This window comes from Myotis brandtii, unplaced genomic scaffold (genome assembly GCF_000412655.1).
Source record: "Myotis brandtii unplaced genomic scaffold, ASM41265v1 scaffold687, whole genome shotgun sequence".
Classification (NCBI taxonomy): Eukaryota; Metazoa; Chordata; class Mammalia; order Chiroptera; family Vespertilionidae; genus Myotis; species Myotis brandtii.
The window spans coordinates 435,172-453,575 of record NW_005370687.1 but is presented as its reverse complement, the minus strand read 5'-3'; the positions used below and the strand labels follow the sequence as shown (position 1 = coordinate 453,575).

General features: G+C 49.5%; 1 protein-coding gene and 1 long non-coding RNA gene across 4 annotated transcripts in view; one reads left to right on the top strand and one right to left on the bottom strand.

Moving 5' to 3' along the window:
• The window catches only part of BRPF3 (bromodomain and PHD finger containing, 3), a 35,694-nt gene extending 21,123 nt beyond the window's left edge, over positions 1–14,571 (top strand). For 2 of the 3 annotated variants that reach the window (XM_014529618.1, XM_005881728.2), the window contains exons 10-13: positions 3,140–3,237; positions 6,524–6,621; positions 10,361–10,515; positions 12,346–14,571. In XM_014529618.1, the coding sequence (XP_014385104.1) occupies positions 3,140–3,237; positions 6,524–6,621; positions 10,361–10,515; positions 12,346–12,529 (535 nt within the window). In that variant the 3' untranslated portion in view covers positions 12,530–14,571. The remainder of the gene's footprint in view (positions 1–3,139; positions 3,238–6,523; positions 6,622–10,360; positions 10,516–12,345) is intronic. The other variant, XM_005881729.2, reaches the window with a different exon arrangement.
• Positions 5,134–18,404, bottom strand: part of LOC106723985 — a 13,928-nt gene continuing 657 nt past the window's right edge. The window contains exons 2-3 of the long non-coding RNA XR_001359737.1: positions 15,496–15,499; positions 5,134–6,503 (exon numbers count right to left, since the gene is read on the bottom strand). This is a non-coding gene — a long non-coding RNA (uncharacterized LOC106723985). The remainder of the gene's footprint in view (positions 6,504–15,495; positions 15,500–18,404) is intronic.

Here is an 18,404-nt window from a genome sequence, read left to right as displayed (position 1 = left end):
CTTTTCCCATTCTTTTACCTGAAGGGAGGATTTCTGATACTAGAGCCTTAATGTTTCTTCCACATGCAAGAGTTCCTTGAACCCCCGCTCTGTCTTGTGAGCTGTACAAGGAACCAGGGAGTGTGGGACTCTTGGAAATGGGCGACCCTCAGTGCCACAAAGGCTGACCTCATGGTCCCTCCATGTGGCTGCTGACTGGATTCTGCATTCAGAGCAGGGGAGATGGTCCTGGGAATGAGCACCAGAAGACTGTGTGTCTGTGCTTGAAGCACCGCCAAGGCCGGTTGGGTGTGCGTTCTGTTAGGTGCTTGTTCTAACCTGGCTCCTGGGCTCCTGGTGGGTCCATGGGAAGCCCCCTACCCCTTGGGCCTGGACCGGTTCCCGCTGTTGCAGGGCCCGGCTTTCAGTGGCTCCTTTGAGGTTTCCCTCCCCACCAAACTCAGAGTTACCCTTTCTTACTCCTTCCCATGCTGCCCTCTAGAGATATAGGGGCGGTAGATGGGAAAGAACACAGTTATCAGAGAAGAGGCAGTGATTTCAGGCTTTTATAAGATGCTTCTAGTCTGGGCCTGGAGTGGGGTTCCTGGCTCCCTTCAAAGATATAGCGCCTGGAAACCCAGTTCACTGGGGGTGGGGTAAGAGTGTCCCTTCCGACACCTTGACTAAAGGTCGAAGGTGTGTTGGGCTCTTCCCTCTGTGAAGGGCACTCTGCAGCTCTGGACAAGAAGCAAGCCGGCCAGGCTGCAGTGTGCTGGCTTGAGCAGACCTCCAGTCCAGTGCCGCTGATCTCTGGGGCCCTACTCAACATGGAAAATATGCCCTTGGAAGGCATTTCCTCTTTAACTCAGGGGCAGTTCAAGGTTTAACACAGGAGATTCAGGGGCTCTGGCTGCCAGGGTTTTTTCTTAATTTTTTTTCTATGCTATGGTGATAAGTACATAAAGGACAATCATTAACTCGATAATCATATAATCCCAGAATTAGAAAGAACTTCTGGTCACTAATCCCACCCCACCCGCCATGTACCCCTTGGTTTATCTGTCCTAATGATTTTCTGAGCAGGTTAGGGCTGCACCATCTATCTCTCTATGGGTCAGTACTTCAATTATTAATTGAGCACCTACTGTGAGCCAGGAACTATACTAGGGACTGATAAGGTGTCTGCTCTCATGGAGCTTATCTTCTGAAGGGCAGAGTTGAATGCTAAACCAGGAGACAGAGTAATTATAGGTTCGGTTGTCTGCTTAGGCCTGGGTAACGTGGGAGAGAGGCTGAAATGCAGGTGATGATCAAGTCACTTGTGCTTTTTTCTTTTCCTTTTTTAAAATTTATTGATTTGAGAGAGGTAGCAGGGGGAGAGAGGGGAAAGGGCTGGGGTAGAGAGAGAGAGAAACTTTGATTTGTTCTGCTTGTTTATGCATTCATTGGTTGCTTCTTGTATGTGTCCTGACTGGGGATCGAACCTACAACCTTGGTGTATCAGACGAAGCTCTAAGCAACTAAGCTACCCAGCTAGGGCACACTTGTGCTTTTTCCTATGAAACAGGAAAATACAGACCTAGTTTTGGTGTTGTATCCATTTTCTTGAGCTTATCCTTCTCAGCGCTCATCATTTAATAGTACATTAGTAGTTTATAATATTTAAAATGAGACATTAAAATTTACTGTCCTTCATATAATATTATAGAACTGCCACTTATTGAGTGTTTGGTATGTGCTGTATGTGCACTTCCTGAATGCTTCCTCTGTATTAATCCATTAAGTCCTCACAGCAACACATGGGGGACACAAGCATCAAAGAGGTTGAGTAACTTGCTCAAGGTCACAGAACTATTGAGTACAGAGCTGGGTTCTGAACCCAGGAAGTCTGGCTCCCCAGTTTAATCTCTTAACCACGTTGCTGGGCCCTCTTCTGTTGTATTTGAAGATGTCTTCTCAGATCCATGATGTGAACTGGGAGAGGCTTTCCTAATGAAACTGCTAGTACCTTACATTTTATAAGGCCTCAGAGTCTCTAGGCTCAGTGACAGATTTTTGTAGGGTGAGTGGGAACTGAAGCCTAAATGTGAATTGGGTGTTCTTTGTGTTTTTCCAAACAAGCCTTCATTTTGACTAGCAGGAAAAAAGTTCCCAACCTACTACTCACTGAAGGATTATGATTCATTGAGGTCTGGTTGTGCAGGTGTTCTGTATTAGACATGAGAGAGACAGTTACGATTCGATAACCAGGAGCACCTGCTCGCAGCCAGGCCTAACCCTGGCCGCCTCTTGTCCCACCAGAGGTCTCTCAGCATTTCTGTCCTTCTTTTAAGCATTTTTTTAGTTGAAAAAATTATATAGTGGAAATATTTTTTAAAGTTTGGATGGAAAGAAAGCCCTAGTCAACATTATTTTTACCAGAGACTCCCAACTATGTGGCTTCCCATGGACCCACCAGGAGCCCAGGAGCCAGGTTAGAACAAGCACCTAACAGAACGCACACCCAACTGATGCCTCTGTGGGTTCAAGTTATGCCATTACTCTGGTATTACTGTTCTCATTTTTGCTTATTACCTTTAGTCTTTGTCTAATTTTTTTTTATCTCCTTACAGTAGCCATGTTAAAAAAAATCCATCTTTGTCTAAGAAAAATTCACATACATAAAGTGACAGTGAGAAGTGGATTTTTTCCCCAATTTAAAAATGTCTTTTCTAATTAAAGAAGTAGGACATGTCCTTTATAAAAAATTTGGGAAAGAGGCAGATTTTTATACCTCTAAAAAGTAAATTGATTTCTAAAGAACAAGCAATATGAGCCACAGAGCAAAGAATTCTGGGCAGATGTGAGGTGGGCCTTCCTCAAGTTGCCTGGGATGAACTTTGCTCTGGATGAAGTCCAAGGGCCCAAACAGGGGAGCGGGAGCGGGCATGTCTTGCCAGGTTCAGTCCTTTCACATGGATGAAATGGTTCCTCAAAGCCTCACGGGAACTTTCTGAAGTGTATCATGGCTTAGTGTGAGTTTTCAGGGGAAGGTGGGAAACCATTCTCCTTGAAGGGTTTATGTAGCTCCACTTCTGTCAGCCGTTAGAGAGCAGGAGTGGGGATGCTAGTCATTGAAATTGCTCGTTTCTTCCCCCTTCCCTCCCTGCTCTGTATGCAGTGGTCTGGTGCCCCCCAAACGCAGCCGTGGGAAGCCAGCCTTGTCTCGAGTGCCCTTCCTGGAAAGTGTGAACGGAGACTCTGACTACAGTGGCTCAGGTGAGGAGCAATATACAGATGGATTTGGGGGGTTGGGGACAGGTCTTCCAGAGAACCAGCTCTGTGGTCTGGCTGGACTGTGAGCTCTTCGAAACCCTCAGGCACTGGGCAGGGTCTTCCTTCCCAGGTCATTCATAATCATTTTTATTTTCCCCCCAATTCCTCTTACATTTGAATTGGTAATATATGCCTATGGTAACAAAAATCATCATCAGAAAGGTATAAAGGGTGAGTCCCCTCCCTAGAACAACCACTGTTGGCAGTTTCTTTTGTCTTTCCAGCTGTAACCCTTACACACACAAGCCAAAACGCCCGTGTACATGCAGGAGAGTGACTAGAGACGCCTACTCCACATGTGCCCCTCTAAACCAGGGCTGGGGACTGTCGGGCCCGCAGGCCGTGTAAGGCCTGCAAATCATTTGTTCTGGGCCTGACAAGGCATTAGGGGTGAGTTAATTAAATGTTTGACCAAATATAGCAGGCTAATTTGTAAGTTGATAATTTTGTATGGCCTGTGAATGATGTCTTAACTATCCAAGTGGCCCTTGGCAGAAAAAAGTTTCCCTACCCCTGCTCTAAACCATGCTTTTTTGTTTTCAGTTAATAATATATCCTTAGAGACCCTTCTGTGGGTTTTATCGTCTGCCTAATGTCCCATTATAGAGGAGTGCATCATTGACTTAGCCAGCCCTCTACAGATGCACATTTCAATTGTCTTCACTGATGTGCTATAATCAGTGTTTCAGTGAGCAACCTTGTACATAGATCATTTTGTATCTGTGGGGGGTGTATCTATAGAAGTGGAGTGGCGGTATTGAAGGAAGTGTGCATTTGTCATCTCTGCAAATACTGCCTGTCTTCCCTCCCTGGCATCATCTGTGATAGCCTGTATCCCTGAATCACACACGTGACCTGTCATTTCATGTGATCCAGTGCTTCCAGCCTTCTCCTCATGACACACACTGCAGCTGGTCCAAACAGTGAAACGCGTGGGTCTTTTCTCCTTAGACAGAGGGGATAAAGGGCAGGGCGGGCCAAAGGAGAGGCCTGGGTGCTGCTCAGGACGAGCAGATGCAGAGCAGGCAATTCTCTGAGCACCTGTCCGCCCGCCTGTGGCAGGTGTGCCCTCTCTGGATGCCTGTCTTTAAAGCTTTCATCGGGCTGCAGGGCTTTTCGTCTCTTTCCTTTTCCCAACCGCGTTATCTTCCCTTGGCTTCCCTGTTTTTCTTGTATGTGTTGATGAATGCAAGCCTGCGTGTTTCATTACTGTCCGACTATCAGCACCCAGGAGGCAAGGCTCACGTCTAGATACAAAATTAGGAGAGGATTGGCATGTACTTTGTGCTTCTGCTGGTGACATTTTGATATTTTATTCTTATTTTTAAAACCACATACTTCTTAAAATGCAACTGAAGGAAATTGACCTCCCACTGTTTCATCATCTTAGCATAGTTGTCTTCATTTCTGTGTTGCCTTCTACTCTTTCAGACATGTTTTTAACAAAATGCTAACCTAAAACACATGCTCTTCTGTATTCTCCCTTTTTCAATGTTTTCTTCATATCAACATAATCTTTATGTGTCTTCATCATTAGAACAATGTATTTTTCAATCAGTTCATTATAATTAACCCTTCCGCCCTAGCTGGTTTGGCTCAGTGGATAGAACTTCGGCCTGAGGACTGAAGGAATCCTGGGTTCAATTCCGGTCAAGGACATGTACCTTGGTTGCAGACTCCCAGCCTTGGTTGGGATGTGTGCGGGAGGCAGCCAATTGATGTGTCTCTGTCACATCAATGTTTCTCTCTCTCTCTCTCTCTCTCTCTCTCTCCCTCTCTCCCTCCCTCCCTCTCTCCCGCTCTCCCTCTCTCCCTCTCTCCCTTTCTCTTCCACTTTCTTCTACTCTCTCTAAAAATCAATGGAAAAATGTCCTTGCATGAGAATTAAAAAAAAAAAAAATTAAAAAAAAATTCAACCCTTCAATTGTTAGACACTTGATTATTTCCGACTTTATACATAGTAAACCGATATTTTTGTTCAAAATCTTTTTATTTGGTTTTGAAGTTATCTTCTTCGACTAAGTTTCCAGGGAAGGAATTTACTGGAGCAGATGGTTCATACATTTTTTGATGGCTCTTGAGACTTACACCAAATTACATTCTGGAAGGATTGGCTGGTCTGCAGTTCCCTCAGCCTGCCTCTGCGGGATTGGGTGTTATTTTTTTGTTGTTGTTGCTATTTTATTGACTCAATAAGTAGAAACAATACCTCATTATTAGTAGTACATTTTAAAATCATAAGTGGGGGTGGTAATGTTTCCTTAGAAACATAATTTCCACTCTGAGATTTGGGCCTTTTCCCTTGGTTTCCCTGATTATAGTTATGCAGAGGGGATGGAAGCTCCTCTGTGTGTTCAGATGCTTTTGTAAAGCGCCCACCCATGCGTGCTAGTGCATTGGGTGCAGAACAGAGGAAACTGAAGAGACGTGCCTGCCCCAGGTGGGACACCCAGTGTGAGGTTTGATAAAAGAGGCAGGGGAAGGCCCTGCAGACCTGCTTGGCCCTGCTGAGTGCTGTGATCCAGGTGACCTGTGGCCAGGTGTGGCCGTGTCAGAAAAGAACTCACTTAGCAAGTGGTTTTGCTGGGAAGTCTGTCCCGGGCGTCTTTTTCCATGAAGCCTCCATCATGAGGACTCCACTTGGAGGTCCAGGGAGCAGTCTGTGGCTCTTCCCAAGCTGTGTGATGGTTCTTCTCCCCGGGGCCCTGGTAATGAAGCAGTTACATTTTTCCAAGGAGCACTATCCAGAGGTCAGCAAAGTATAACCTGTTGCCTGTTTTTGTAGAGCCCATGAGCTAAGAATGGTTTTTATGTTTTCAGGTGATTGAAAAAACACACCAAAAAAATGATATTTTGTAATATGTGAAAATTACAAGAAATTCAAATTTCAGTTCCAAAAGTAAAGTTGTATTGGGCTACAGCCACACTCATCCATTTGCAGATTCTCTATGGCTGCTTTCTTGCTGCAAAGCAGAGTTGAATAGCTGCAGCAGAGACCATGTGGTCCACAAACCTAAAGTATTTACTCTTGGCCCTTTATGGACCAAGTTTGCCAACCCCTAATCTAGTCAAAGAGCTTCCGAGGAAGGGGCAGGGATGGGGAAGGGTGGAGGGGCTGTTTCTGACTCATTCCTAGGCTGCCCCAGTCAAATGGAGGCCACAGGCAGGCCTCCTGGGCAAAATTCCAAGTCCCCTTTGGGCACTGTCTCCTCCCCTCCCCCACCCCCAGGCAGAAGCCTCCTGATGCCCTTTGAAGACCGTGGAGACCTGGAGCCCCTGGAGCTGGTGTGGGCCAAGTGCCGAGGCTACCCCTCCTACCCTGCCTTGGTGAGTCTGCCCCAGATGCCACCCTCCTCCCTCCCCTGGGCGATTCTGGCCCCTGCCTTGCCCCAGGGGCTTATCTGATTGGATCAAGCCATCAGAGTGTGGTGGGAGTCAGGCGCCTTCCAGCCTTGGGTAGGTCAAACCAGCAAGGCTCCCAGCTTGGGAAAACAGAGACTAGAGCTCTTAGGAATTTATTTGCTAATGCATAAAACTAATATGTGCTCACTGTAGAGAATCTTAAAAGCTGCTAATCATACTTAGATGTTTTATTAAACATTTGTCATGCTAATTCTTGAAATATTGAGGAAGGTAGGTTATTTTCATTTTTAGGGGGAAAAACCTAGGATCCATTTGTTACTCATGTCATCTAGCTATTAAGTGGCAGGGTTGCAATTTGAGGTAGAGCTTAAAATGTGTGATGCCTGTGTTCTGAGCCACTGAGTTCAAAATCACCTATAGTCCCTTCTGTTCAGAGATGACCTTGTTGTATATCCACTTAGTCTTTTTTTGTTGTTCAACGCATAGGTATGTGCATATGTAAGACCATGGTCTATTTAACCTCCCTTTCACTTAACAGCACACCATGCACTTGCATGTCTCATGCCTTCAAACACTCTCCATCAATATCGCATTAATGACTGCATTGTCTTCAGTCCTGTGCATGTACTTACCTTATTTTAACCATTCCCTCATTGCTCATTTAAGTTGTTTTGGATTTTTCACTCTGATAAATAGCCAACAAGAAATATTGTAGTTTTGCCTTTGTACATATCCCTGATTATTTCTTTACAGGGAATTCTTAGGAGTGCCTTCTTGAGGCAAAGTCGATACAAATTCTGATACAAATTGCCAAGTTGCCCTTTAGAAAGTTGCAGTTTATACTCCCACCAGCAGTAGCTAAAAATTCTATTTTTTATGATGTTGATTGCTATTCTTAGAGCTCTTTATGTATTGGGGAGGTCATGTCCATCTGGCCCTGGAAGATGCTGCTTCTAACCTTTGGGGTTTGTCAGAATCGTCCAGGGGAATTTTTAAACAATGCAGATACTGATGGTCCATCTCAGAACTACCACATTAGACTCTCTGAGGCCAGACTGACATGACTATTTCTTAAAAGCTTCCCAGATGATCTGTAGCCAAGTTTGAGAACCACCACCAACCTCGTGTGTGCACACAGAGCTCATTCATGTGTGTGGCTCTTTCCAGTAGCCTCTTAAAGGAGGGTAAGATCCTTACTGGACAGGTAAGGAAACCACAGGTCCAAGGCTATACACCTTGCTGGAGCCCTCCTGGAACCCAGGTAGCCAGCCTCACTGCCTTAGCAGTGGCAGGCGTTGGAATCCATGCTGTCACCCGGCCACTGAGGAGGCTGGGCCCAGGGCTGGCCTCCCAATGCTCTGTGCCCTGCTGCTGCTGAGACTCCCAGCTTAGTCCCTGGAGAAGTGATCAAGGCTGTGCAGGTTTTGTGTTTTTTAATGTCACTGCAAAAAAAGCCACTAAAACTAATCTTTTTTTTCTAATTACCTTCTTAATGATACATTTTCTTTCGTGATTAAAGAAATTCAACCATCGCTTGAATCCAGTCACCTGAACACAACCTGTGTTATGTTGGTTTATACTCTCCTGTGCTTACTTAAATGTGTACAGTTGACCTTCGAATAACATGGTTTTGAACTGTGTGGGTTCACTCACTCTTGTATTTTTTTTCAATAAACACACAGCTGGCCCTCTGTAGACCCAGGGTTCCCATCTGCAGGTGCAGAGGGCTGACTGTATAAGGGACTTGACCATCCTCAGATTTCGGTAACCACAGGGGTCCTGGAACCAACCCCCCATGGATACCAACAGACAAATGTAGTTAAGTTTTGGGGGAATCAAAAGCTATACTCAGGTTTTCAACTGCACACAAGGTTGGCGTCTCTAACAGCTGTGTTCAAGGATCAGCTGTACTTGCATCCATAGTGGGTATACAGTTTTTAAATTTAGGATTTTTTAATGGGTTTTGCTTTTCTATAAAGTAATGTATCTAATTATAGTAGTTTTGGAAAAATAGAGAAAAGCCACATAAATCCCCACCGTCCTAACAAGCCAACTGTAAGCATTTTGTGTTGTTCCTTCTGTTTGTTGTTTACATATTACAGTTGTAATAGTGAATGCACACATTTATTATGTTAACGTTTATCACAAACTTTATTTCCGTGTCATTTGACATCTGCGTAACATTTGAGTGAATGGACCGGCATGTATTAGTTTGGGCCCATTCGCCTCTGTCTGCTTTAAGAAGGGAGCAGAGCTCTCCTGGGTGGCAGCTTCCCTGCCTTGCTCCTGCCGGGAGGGACATTCCTCACTGTCCACCCACCGCCCATGAGCCACATGGCTGCGTCAAGGGGAACATCAGTCGTGGAGGAAGCTCAGGAAGCTTGTATGTTGGCTTCCACTAGGCCCCTGAGCTTCAGTCCCAGGAGGGACAGTCAGGCTGGCAGGTGGAGTTTTGACCAAATCACACAGCGGGGACAGGGTAGGTGTGGTTCTTCCTGGGAGTAAACTCTTAACCAGAGCTCCTGCTTTCAGCTGCTTGTCTCGGAGGGATGTAGAGAGGCTGGCCGACACCCGAAGGTAACGAAAAGGGTGGTTTGTTGTGGAAGAGGCCCTGGGACAGGGCTAGCAGCTAAGATGGCTCCATCTCTGGAGAAAGCTGCTCCCTGAGTAGGTTTCCAAGTCCTTCTGGCCTTAGCACACGCAATGGTCAGCCGGTTGCCTGGAGGAGGGGCTGTGTGCAGGCAGTGGGCAGCAGAGGCCCAAGCCGGTTCAGGTGCTTGGGTTTAGGCCCAGCCGTGGCCTCAAGCAGCCACAACTCCTGTGCCTGGCTTCCCCTCAGCTAATACCTGTCCGAGACTTCTCAGCATCAGCAAGAGGATGAAATGAGCTGGCCAGGTGTGACTAATGAGGAGCTTCGGTGGCTCTGTCGGTGCTCCATGGCGCTGGAGAACGGTGGTTGTTGGTTACCGGGCATTTCGCTGAGCCCCTGCCCTGTGCCACATGCAGCCTTGAGGATGCATTAGTCCAGTGGCCCTGGGTTCAGCCACGCCATTGTCCCCTCCAGCAACCCAAGCTCAGTCTCCCAGCTTCTCTCTTATCTTACGTGGAGGTGTCACAAACGTTCCTGGTCCACACACCAGGGAGAGTTATAGTCAGACAAGAAGGCACTGGGTAACCAGAGGCTGTTAGGCTAGAACCAAAGGATGGGCCCCTGCTGAGGCAGAACTCTTCATAGCTGGGTGTCTGGGAAGGCCCTGAGCATCTGCAAGGTTCTAAAGGAAAAATGCCTCCACTCCCCTCCTCTCAGGGACACTGGGAGGAAGGAGTCTGCCTGTCTGCGCTGGATATCAGAGACTCCCCTCCTCTCAGGGACACTGGGAGGAAGGAGTCTGCGCTGGATATCAGAGATACCCACTCACTTGCCTCCCCCAGGCTGGGCTCCCATCACTTCTGTTTCAGCTCTGGGCCCTGACAGTTCAGGGAGCAAGCTTCTCCCTCTTCTGAAGGACTGGGGGGCAGGGCCAGAGGATTAGGACAGTGAGCTGGGGAAATAGTCAGTCTTCATTTTGGCGTACTGAGGGTCGTGGGAGAAGTTTACCTCTGTCGCTTGGTTGTGGGGTGGTTTGGTGGTTAGTCCTGGGGCGGGCTGCCCTGCTCACCCCGTCCACCTCCCGCTGAGTGCCGTCTCCTTTCCTGCCTCCAGATCATCGATCCCAAGATGCCCCGGGAGGGCCTCCTGCACAATGGCGTCCCCATCCCTGTCCCCCCACTGGATGTGCTGAAGCTGGGAGAGCAGAAACAGGCCGAGGCTGGAGAGAAGCTCTTCCTTGTCCTCTTTTTTGACAACAAGCGCACCTGGTGAGTGGGTGCTGCTGCTGGGAAGGTGCAGAGTGCAGGCTGAGGGCTGCGCAGAGTCTGCGTTGCTGAGAGATGCACAGAAGTGCAGGTGAGGCGCTACCTGCCAGCAGCTGGCCTGCACTTGCCACGTTAGTAGAACTTAGTGTTACTAACAACACTGATTAGTAGTGTTAATAGTAACTGAGACCAGACTCCCTGGGAAAACTCTGACATGGCAATTTGATTCAGGAGGCTTACTGGGGAGAGCTGTGGGACCAAGGGACACAGCACTGGGGGAGAGCTGTGGGGATGAGGGACCCAGCATTGTGGGGAAGCTGTGGGGATGAGGGATGCAGCATTGGGGGAAGCTGTGGGGTCAAGAGACGCAGCATTGGGAGAAGAAAATGTTGAACTGTGGTGCTCTTGCCATAGAGGCTTCAGCTGATCTTACGGGAGCTCTAGAGCTAGGTGGCTCGTTAGCCATGTCAGAAATTGAGGCTGTGCCTTTGTACCCCCAGGCCAGCTAGTCATTGAATGCTGGCTGCCCCTGAGGGATGAGGGATGCAGCATTGTGGGGAAGCTATGGGGATGAGGGATGTGAGGGATGCAGCATTGGGGGAGCTGTGGGGATGAGGGATGCAGCATTGGGGGAAAGCTGTGGGGATGGGGGATGCAGCATTGGGGGAAAGCTGTGGGGATGGGGGATGCAGCATTGGGGAAGCTGGGGATGAGGGACGTAGCATTGGGGAAGTGCTGTGGGGATGAGGGATGCAGCATTGGGAAAGAGCTGTGGGGATGAGGGATGCAGCATTGGGGGAAGCTGTGGGGTCAAGAGACGCAGCATTGGGAGAAGAAAATGTTGAACTGTGGTGCTCTTGCCATAGAGGCTTCAGCTGATCTTACGGGAGCTCTAGAGCTAGGTGGCTCGTTAGCCATGTCAGAAATTGAGGCTGTGCCTTTGTACCCCCAGGCCAGCTAGTCATTGAATGCTGGCTGCCCCTGAGGAGGGAGGGACCTTGGGCCAGGCAGCTCCCTCATGGTAGGTGATTCCTGGAGAGAACCCAGCTGAGAGCCTGTCAGCTGCCGCACACCCAGTGGCTGCAGGAATTCTGTCTCAGTCCTGGGCCAGGGGCTGGGCCGCAGGGCCCACTGCGAGGCGTGCTTGCTCATTGCTGGTGAGCACTTCAGGCTGCTCTCAACACCAGCAGGAGCTTCACCTTTGCTTCCATAGAATGAGGAGGTAGGAGGAGCTAGGAAAAACGATAATAACGATGAAAATAGCTGCCATTTATTGTGTTTACTCAGTGTCCTTAATGTGAATTACTTTGCATTTATCCTCATTTATATATTCATTGGGTTCCCCGCCCCCCCTCCCCCGCCCATTTTGTAGATGAGGAAAGCCAGGGCTCCACAGTCAAAACTAACATACAAACTCAGATCTGACCTGAAGGATGGGCTCTTAGCCACAGGTTAGATTCACCTGGTGAAGTACCAGGTTCAGGCCCCAGGGTTGAGTTTATTAATGCCTGGCAGCAGCCCCACTTCCTAGCAGAGCTCCCTGATTCTGCAACAGGGCGAGCCCGGAGCCCTCCGATGGCTCAGCCAGTCCCAGAGGCAGCACATGGGCCTGTCCTAGCTCCTGCCCTGACTACCTCCTAAGCAGAGGGAGCAGAGAGGGGGCTGACAGCAAAAACGGGTCCCCTGGTGGCCTCCTTTCTGAGGTGTCCCAGTCTGCCTCCTCCTGCCTGTCCCTTCCCCACTATGCGCTGGTCCTGGGCAAGCAGGTGCTGAGGGCACCCTCGTGGGACCAACTCACCAAGGCCCAGGCATCTTACTGTGCTTGTATTTTAGGCAGTGGCTTCCAAGAGATAAAGTCCTGCCCCTGGGCGTGGAAGACACCGTGGACAAGCTCAAGATGCTGGAAGGTCGCAAGACGAGCATCCGCAAGTCGGTGCAGGTGGCCTACGACCGAGCCATGATCCACCTGAGCCGCGTCCGGGGGCCCCACTCCTTCGTCCCCTCCAGCTACCTGTAAGGGCGGGGCCGGCCTGGGTCTGCCTGCTCTGCCTCTGTCCCCTTCATAGCAGGCCAGGGGCTGCCTGGGCTGAGGCCCCAGTTTTGACAAACTGCATGGTCCCCCTGTTGGGCCTACTGTGTGCCAAAAACTCCCACCTGAGCTCCCTCAGGGCTGGTCCACTGAAGAACCAGTTAGAAGTAGAAGCAGCTGGGAGGCCCAGCGAGGAGAGGGACCTGGCCTCAGAAGGTGGGTTCCGTGCTCTTTAGGGTGTGCGGCCCCTCCGCCCACTCCCAGGTAACCACACCTCAGGTGAGCGAGGCGCTGACATTGACCCCAGAGGTGCTGTGGATACACTCGGGTCCCGTGGGGAATGTCAGTGAGCTCACCCCCCCCTCCCCCCTGCCCAAATCCTCCAATCACCCATTCTCACACCTCTTCCCTGTCCCATCTGCACCTCCGCCCAGTCTGTCCCCTGTTCCTTTCCTTTCTCTTGTGCCAAACTGACAGAAACCATTACCAAATCGGTCTTTGTGTTTCCCTTTGAGGCCAGCTGCTATGCTAGGTGGGTGCCTCCGCCTGGCTCCTCGGGGCCCAGAACAGAGGCCAGCCTGCCACTCGGGTGACCCCTCCACCAGCACATGCCCCCCGCCCCCTGCGGTTCCCCCTCCCGCTGACCCTTACATCTGCAGACACCCAGCTGTGAGCGCTTCCCCCTTGGATTGCGGGGGGCCTCCCGCCCTCGTCCTGTCTGGCCAAGAGGCAGGCTGAGGCTGGGCGGCTCCTGTCAGCAGACGGGCTGGACGTGCAAGTGTCCACCTGCCCACTTGGAGGTGAGGTTTGTTGAGGTGGCGCCCGTCTGCCCTTCCTTCTTCCTCTCCGCTCCTCGGGGGCTTTTTGTTTTCTGCAACGGCGGCCTCTCGCCCCGTCCACCCCATGGACAGCGTGGTGCCTGCAGTGCAGTGTCTTCCGGCCCGGGTTCCGCCTGCCCAGCCTGGCCGCCCCGCTTCCCAACTCCAGGGAAGCCTGCACTTTTATTTCAGACCCTCTGCCCTCCCTCTTCCCCCTCAACACCTCCCCCCACCCCCCCATCACCTTCTCAAAAATGGAAGGAAAAAAGCTGTGAAACGGGAAGCTGACTGACCACCCACGACTTTCAGAGGCTTCGATGTTCTCTGGGTGTTTCCTCTCACCTCTTAGGCACCAAAGTCTCGGGCCAGGGTGCAGGCCACTGATTGCCATGTTGATTTTTAACCTGACGTTCTTTTTAATTGTTTTAAATTTTTCATAGGGGAGTTTTGGACAAAACGAAGTCACTGGGGAGATTACTGCCATTTTTACACACACGAGTTTTTAAAAATACAATCAACCAACCACCACAACTTCTTATACATTTGGGACACGAGCCAGAGTTTTAAAGGGAAGCGACAAAACTATAACACCAAGGATGGGGTTTGGCTTTTGTACAATACTCAAAATACAATGCAGCATATGGCTAGGGAAGGACACGGTGTATATAATTGTAAAATATTGCTCTAAATTATTCAGGCCTCTAGTTTCCATGACTAGTCCTCCATTGTGTGGCTGAGTATTTTAAGTGCACACAGTGTGGTATTTAAGGAGCCAGTGCACCCCTCTCCCCAGGTAGTCAGTCGGCTGTGACTCTGTGACCTTCGTCTCAACCTGTGTTGTAAGATCTCGGGGCTTTCTCTATTTCTCCTCTTTCTGTGTGTATCTCTTCCCTCTGACACTTTCTCTCTCTCTGAATCTTTCTCTGAGTCTCATTTTGAAAACTGCGCTTTTGGAATGGGAAACGGCTCAGATCCTGCTGTGGCGTGGGGCCTGCGTGCCTCAGTCGCGTCTGCTGTGAAGCACACGATGCTCTATTTATTGTAGAAAGTGACTTTATTTGCTTTCTAGAATTGTTTATAACAGATGGTATAAGAGAGGTAATAAACAGAAAATCTATGCTTGTAAAGAGTACAGAAGTTAATTTTACCTACTATAATATGACTGTCTGGAATTATTTTCTCTCTGAGAAATAAATGTTCTAATGGGCAGCAGTTGCTGTGTCGGTTGGTGTCTTCTGTGGGTGGCTGCACCGCTCTCCTGAACTCCTCCAGCCTGCCCTCCTCAGGCCAGGGCCGTTAAGAATGGAGTTGTCTAGCCCGGCTGGTGTGGCTCAGTGGTTGAACCTCGACCCATGCACCAGGAGGTCACCTATTGGATTCCTGGGCAGGACACGGGACTGTGGGCCCAATCCCCAGTAGGGGGTGTGCAAGAGGCAGCTCATCGATGGTTCTCTCTCATTGATGTTTCTCTCCCTATATCCTTCCCTTCCTCTCTAAAAATCATTTAAAAATAAAAAGACTGGGTTTGTCCAGCTGCTGCAGGCTCCCAGCTGGAGAGGGAGCCCTGGGACGCTGTGAAGACGGGCACCTCTGGGGGCTCTGGGAGCCAGTGTGGCTCCCAGGCCTCGGGGCCCTGTGGCTGTGTGCCTTTGGAGCACGTGCTCAGACAGTGGGAGAAGGGCCCTGTGGACATCAGCCCCTGTTCACCAAGCTATGGAATTCTACTCGGATGCTCACACCTCCTTTGTCCATTAGGGATCCTCGAGCCAATTGGGTCTTCCTTTTGCAGATGAGGAAACCTACCACGATTAAAAGACTTGTCCACGGTCAGCCAGCCAAGAAATGGCAGAACCCTAGGAAGGACCTGGCCGAGGCTTGTCTGCGGCTGCACTCATTCCAAGGCCGTGCTGGCCTGTTGTGTACCTTTCTCCCCCTCAGCAGCTGTGGCTCCAACATTCCTGGGAAGGCACATCCCGGAGAATAGAGCCGGGCTTCTCCCCGCAAGGTTGCAGGTTCTATCCATGATCAGGGCACACACAAGGATCAACCAATGAAGGCACAGTGAAACAACAAATCGAAGTCTCCCTCCCTCTCTCTCTCCCCTCTGCCTTAAAATCAATTTTAAAAAAAGTTCACTGTGCTCACAGTCCTTATACATGCTGGGGGTGCAAAGCTACCCTCCCAGGATGCTACATCGCAGACAACTCTGAGACGGCGGGAGAGAGGTACCATGTTTGGTTGAGGGAATAAAAATTTCAAAAGAATGAAGCCTTGCCCTAACCGGTTTGGCTCAGTGGATAGAGCGTCAGCCTGTGGACTCAAGGGTCCCAGGTTCGATTCCGGTCAAGGGCATGTACCTTGGTTGCGGGCACATCCCCAGTAGTGGGTGTGCAGGAGGCAGCTGACCGATGTTTCTCTCTCATCGATGTTTCTAACTCTCTATCCCTCACCCTTCCTCTCTGTAAAAAAAATCAATAAAATATATTTTTAAAAAAGAATGAAGCCTTGAAAAAAAAATGGGGTTAAAAATCCCTATTTATAAATTAATATTTTGAATTTCAAAGGAAATTTAGAGCAAAATTACAAGCTCATCCTACAAAACAATTTGAAAACCAAGTAAAGGAAAAATGACCAGGTGGGTGGGATTTCAGCGGCGGATAGAGAAGGCGGTGTCCATCCAGGAGGTGCTGAAGCAAAGGCAGGGCTCAGGGAGGTGAGTGCACATTCCAGCTAATGACCACCTCGTTCGTCAGAAGAGGAGGTGGCCAGGCAGTGCCGGGAGCATGAGCCCTGTCATTCTGGCTGGGTGACCTCAGCATGGTCTTCGACCTCTGCGTCTCTCAGAGACTGACTTAATGGGACCCTAAGGCCAGGGTGGGGCATTAATGACTCAGGCTTAGGCAGCAGCATCCACTGAAAAATTGGAGCAGGAAAGAGGCTTGACTGGAACTTGGCAACTAATTAGAAATCAGAGTCAAAAAGATGGAATATTATTAAGACAGGGCCTCAGGGCGGCTGGAGGGAGCAGCAGTGGGTTGCAGGAGGAGGGAGAGTTTTGTTTTTCTTTAATACATTTTTATTGATTTCAGAGAGGAAGGGAGAGGGAGAGATAGAAACAGCAATGATGAGAGAGAATCAGTGATCAGTATCGAGCCTGAGAGACCCGGCATGTGCCCTGACCGGCAATCCAACAGGTGACCTCCTCATTCATTGGTCGACACTCAGCTACTGAGCCACCTGGGGCCGGGCCAGGAAGAGTTTTGGTTTTGATGAGTTGGCCTACAGGGCATCTGAGAGATGTGGGGGCACAGGAGCCCCCTCCAGGGCAGTTACAAGATGGCCAAGGAGGGAGGGGGAGGGCAGACCTAAGGACATTTAGGATGGAGAGGGTGCCCGCAGAGGGGCCTGGTCCCAGGAGGGCCTCACACCGCGTCAAGCTCTAAGATGCAGGCCCACCGGCTCGCCTCACTGAGGGCAGGTCAGACCTGCGGTCACAGCGGAAGGCGGATAGAACCCGGCATTTTCTACTCTGCAGGCCCACGACTCAGCCCTCAAGGTGAGCAGAAGGGTCCTTATTAATGAATTTTACCAATGCTGAGATTAGCATTTATGTACCTGAGACTCAAATATGATACTGGAGCACATGGGAGGCACTCTGACCAGGAACAGAAACTCATTTTCCTAACAAGTTTGGCCACTTCCAAGAATGTGTCAGTTTCCCTTGACACGGGAGTGTGAATGTGCCTTGCAGATGGATTCTCCTGACCTGGTTAGAGAAGAGGGGTGAGTGGGGAACCTGCCAGGCTCTGGGAGGGAGCTGGAAGGCGGGGCCCATCTACTCGGGTCTGCAGGCCTCCCTCCCTCGGTTGGGCACTGAGTGTAAACATCTGGTCCTGCCTGCTGCACCCCGTCTGGCCTTTACCAGAACTGGGACAAGGGAAGGGGGTCTTTGGGGGACGGAAATGGTTTCTCCAAAACCGGGGGCAGAAGTTTCTGCCTCAGTGTGTGGTAGGACGTGGGGCCGGAGAGGTGTGGTCCGCTGGCCGGAGCTGGAGGCGAGCTCCGATTCTACCTCGGCACTTGGGGTGCCCTTCTGCTTGCTCTCCCCTTCAAGGGTGGCAGAGGGCACGAGGGGTGGAAAGGAAAGAAATATATATAAAGTATGTTAATATGTTATTATTATATATATGTGTGTGCTGGTATTGTCTACAATTTTAATATTCTTAAGAGGGCTGGGACTCACAGGCACACAGAGTAGAAAAAGCTAATTTTCTATAGTTAATGTACTATAATAATACTATATACTATTATTATAATAATACAGTTAATAATACTGTATAAACCACTGCACACTTGAAAGTGGTTCAGAGAGTAGTAAATCTTCTCATCACAGGAAAAAATCTGTAACTATAGAAGGCGATGAATGCTAACCAGACTTATTGTGGTAATCATTATGCAACATATACAAAATAATTATGTTGCACACCTGAAGCTAATAAAATGTTGTATGTCAATTATACCTCCATTTTTTTAAAAAGCCAATTGTCCCCAAATCTCAGCAGGGTGGTTGCGTTGTTATTTCAGAGAGCGCTGTGCGTCCCTGGCCTGCTGGCTAGGAGTGGCGGGTGTCCGTCTAACTCCCTCACTTCTGAGGCGGGGTCTGAGTTCTTCCTCTCCCCTCTGCTTTGTACTGGCCCCTTTTGGGGGACACAGAGGCAGGATTGGGGATGCAGCTGATGGTTCCGGCTGGGCAAGGGGGCAGGGTGCAAGGGGGCTCAGGGGAGGGCTTCCCCCACCTTCACAGTCTAGAAAGACCCCTGAAGGATTGTATCTGAACTGTTCATGAAAGATGATTCAATTTGTTCTTTGCTATCCAATTTGGGAAATTTTTAAAAGAAGTGCAAAGGAGAAACTAAGATGATCCTAACCACCCAGAATAACTATTCCCACCATATTAATGACATTCCTTACAGTCCCTTGCTTTGTCTAGAGCACGCATTTTAGTTTCTCAAATGGGTAGCTGAGAACCAGCAGCTCTGAGAGGC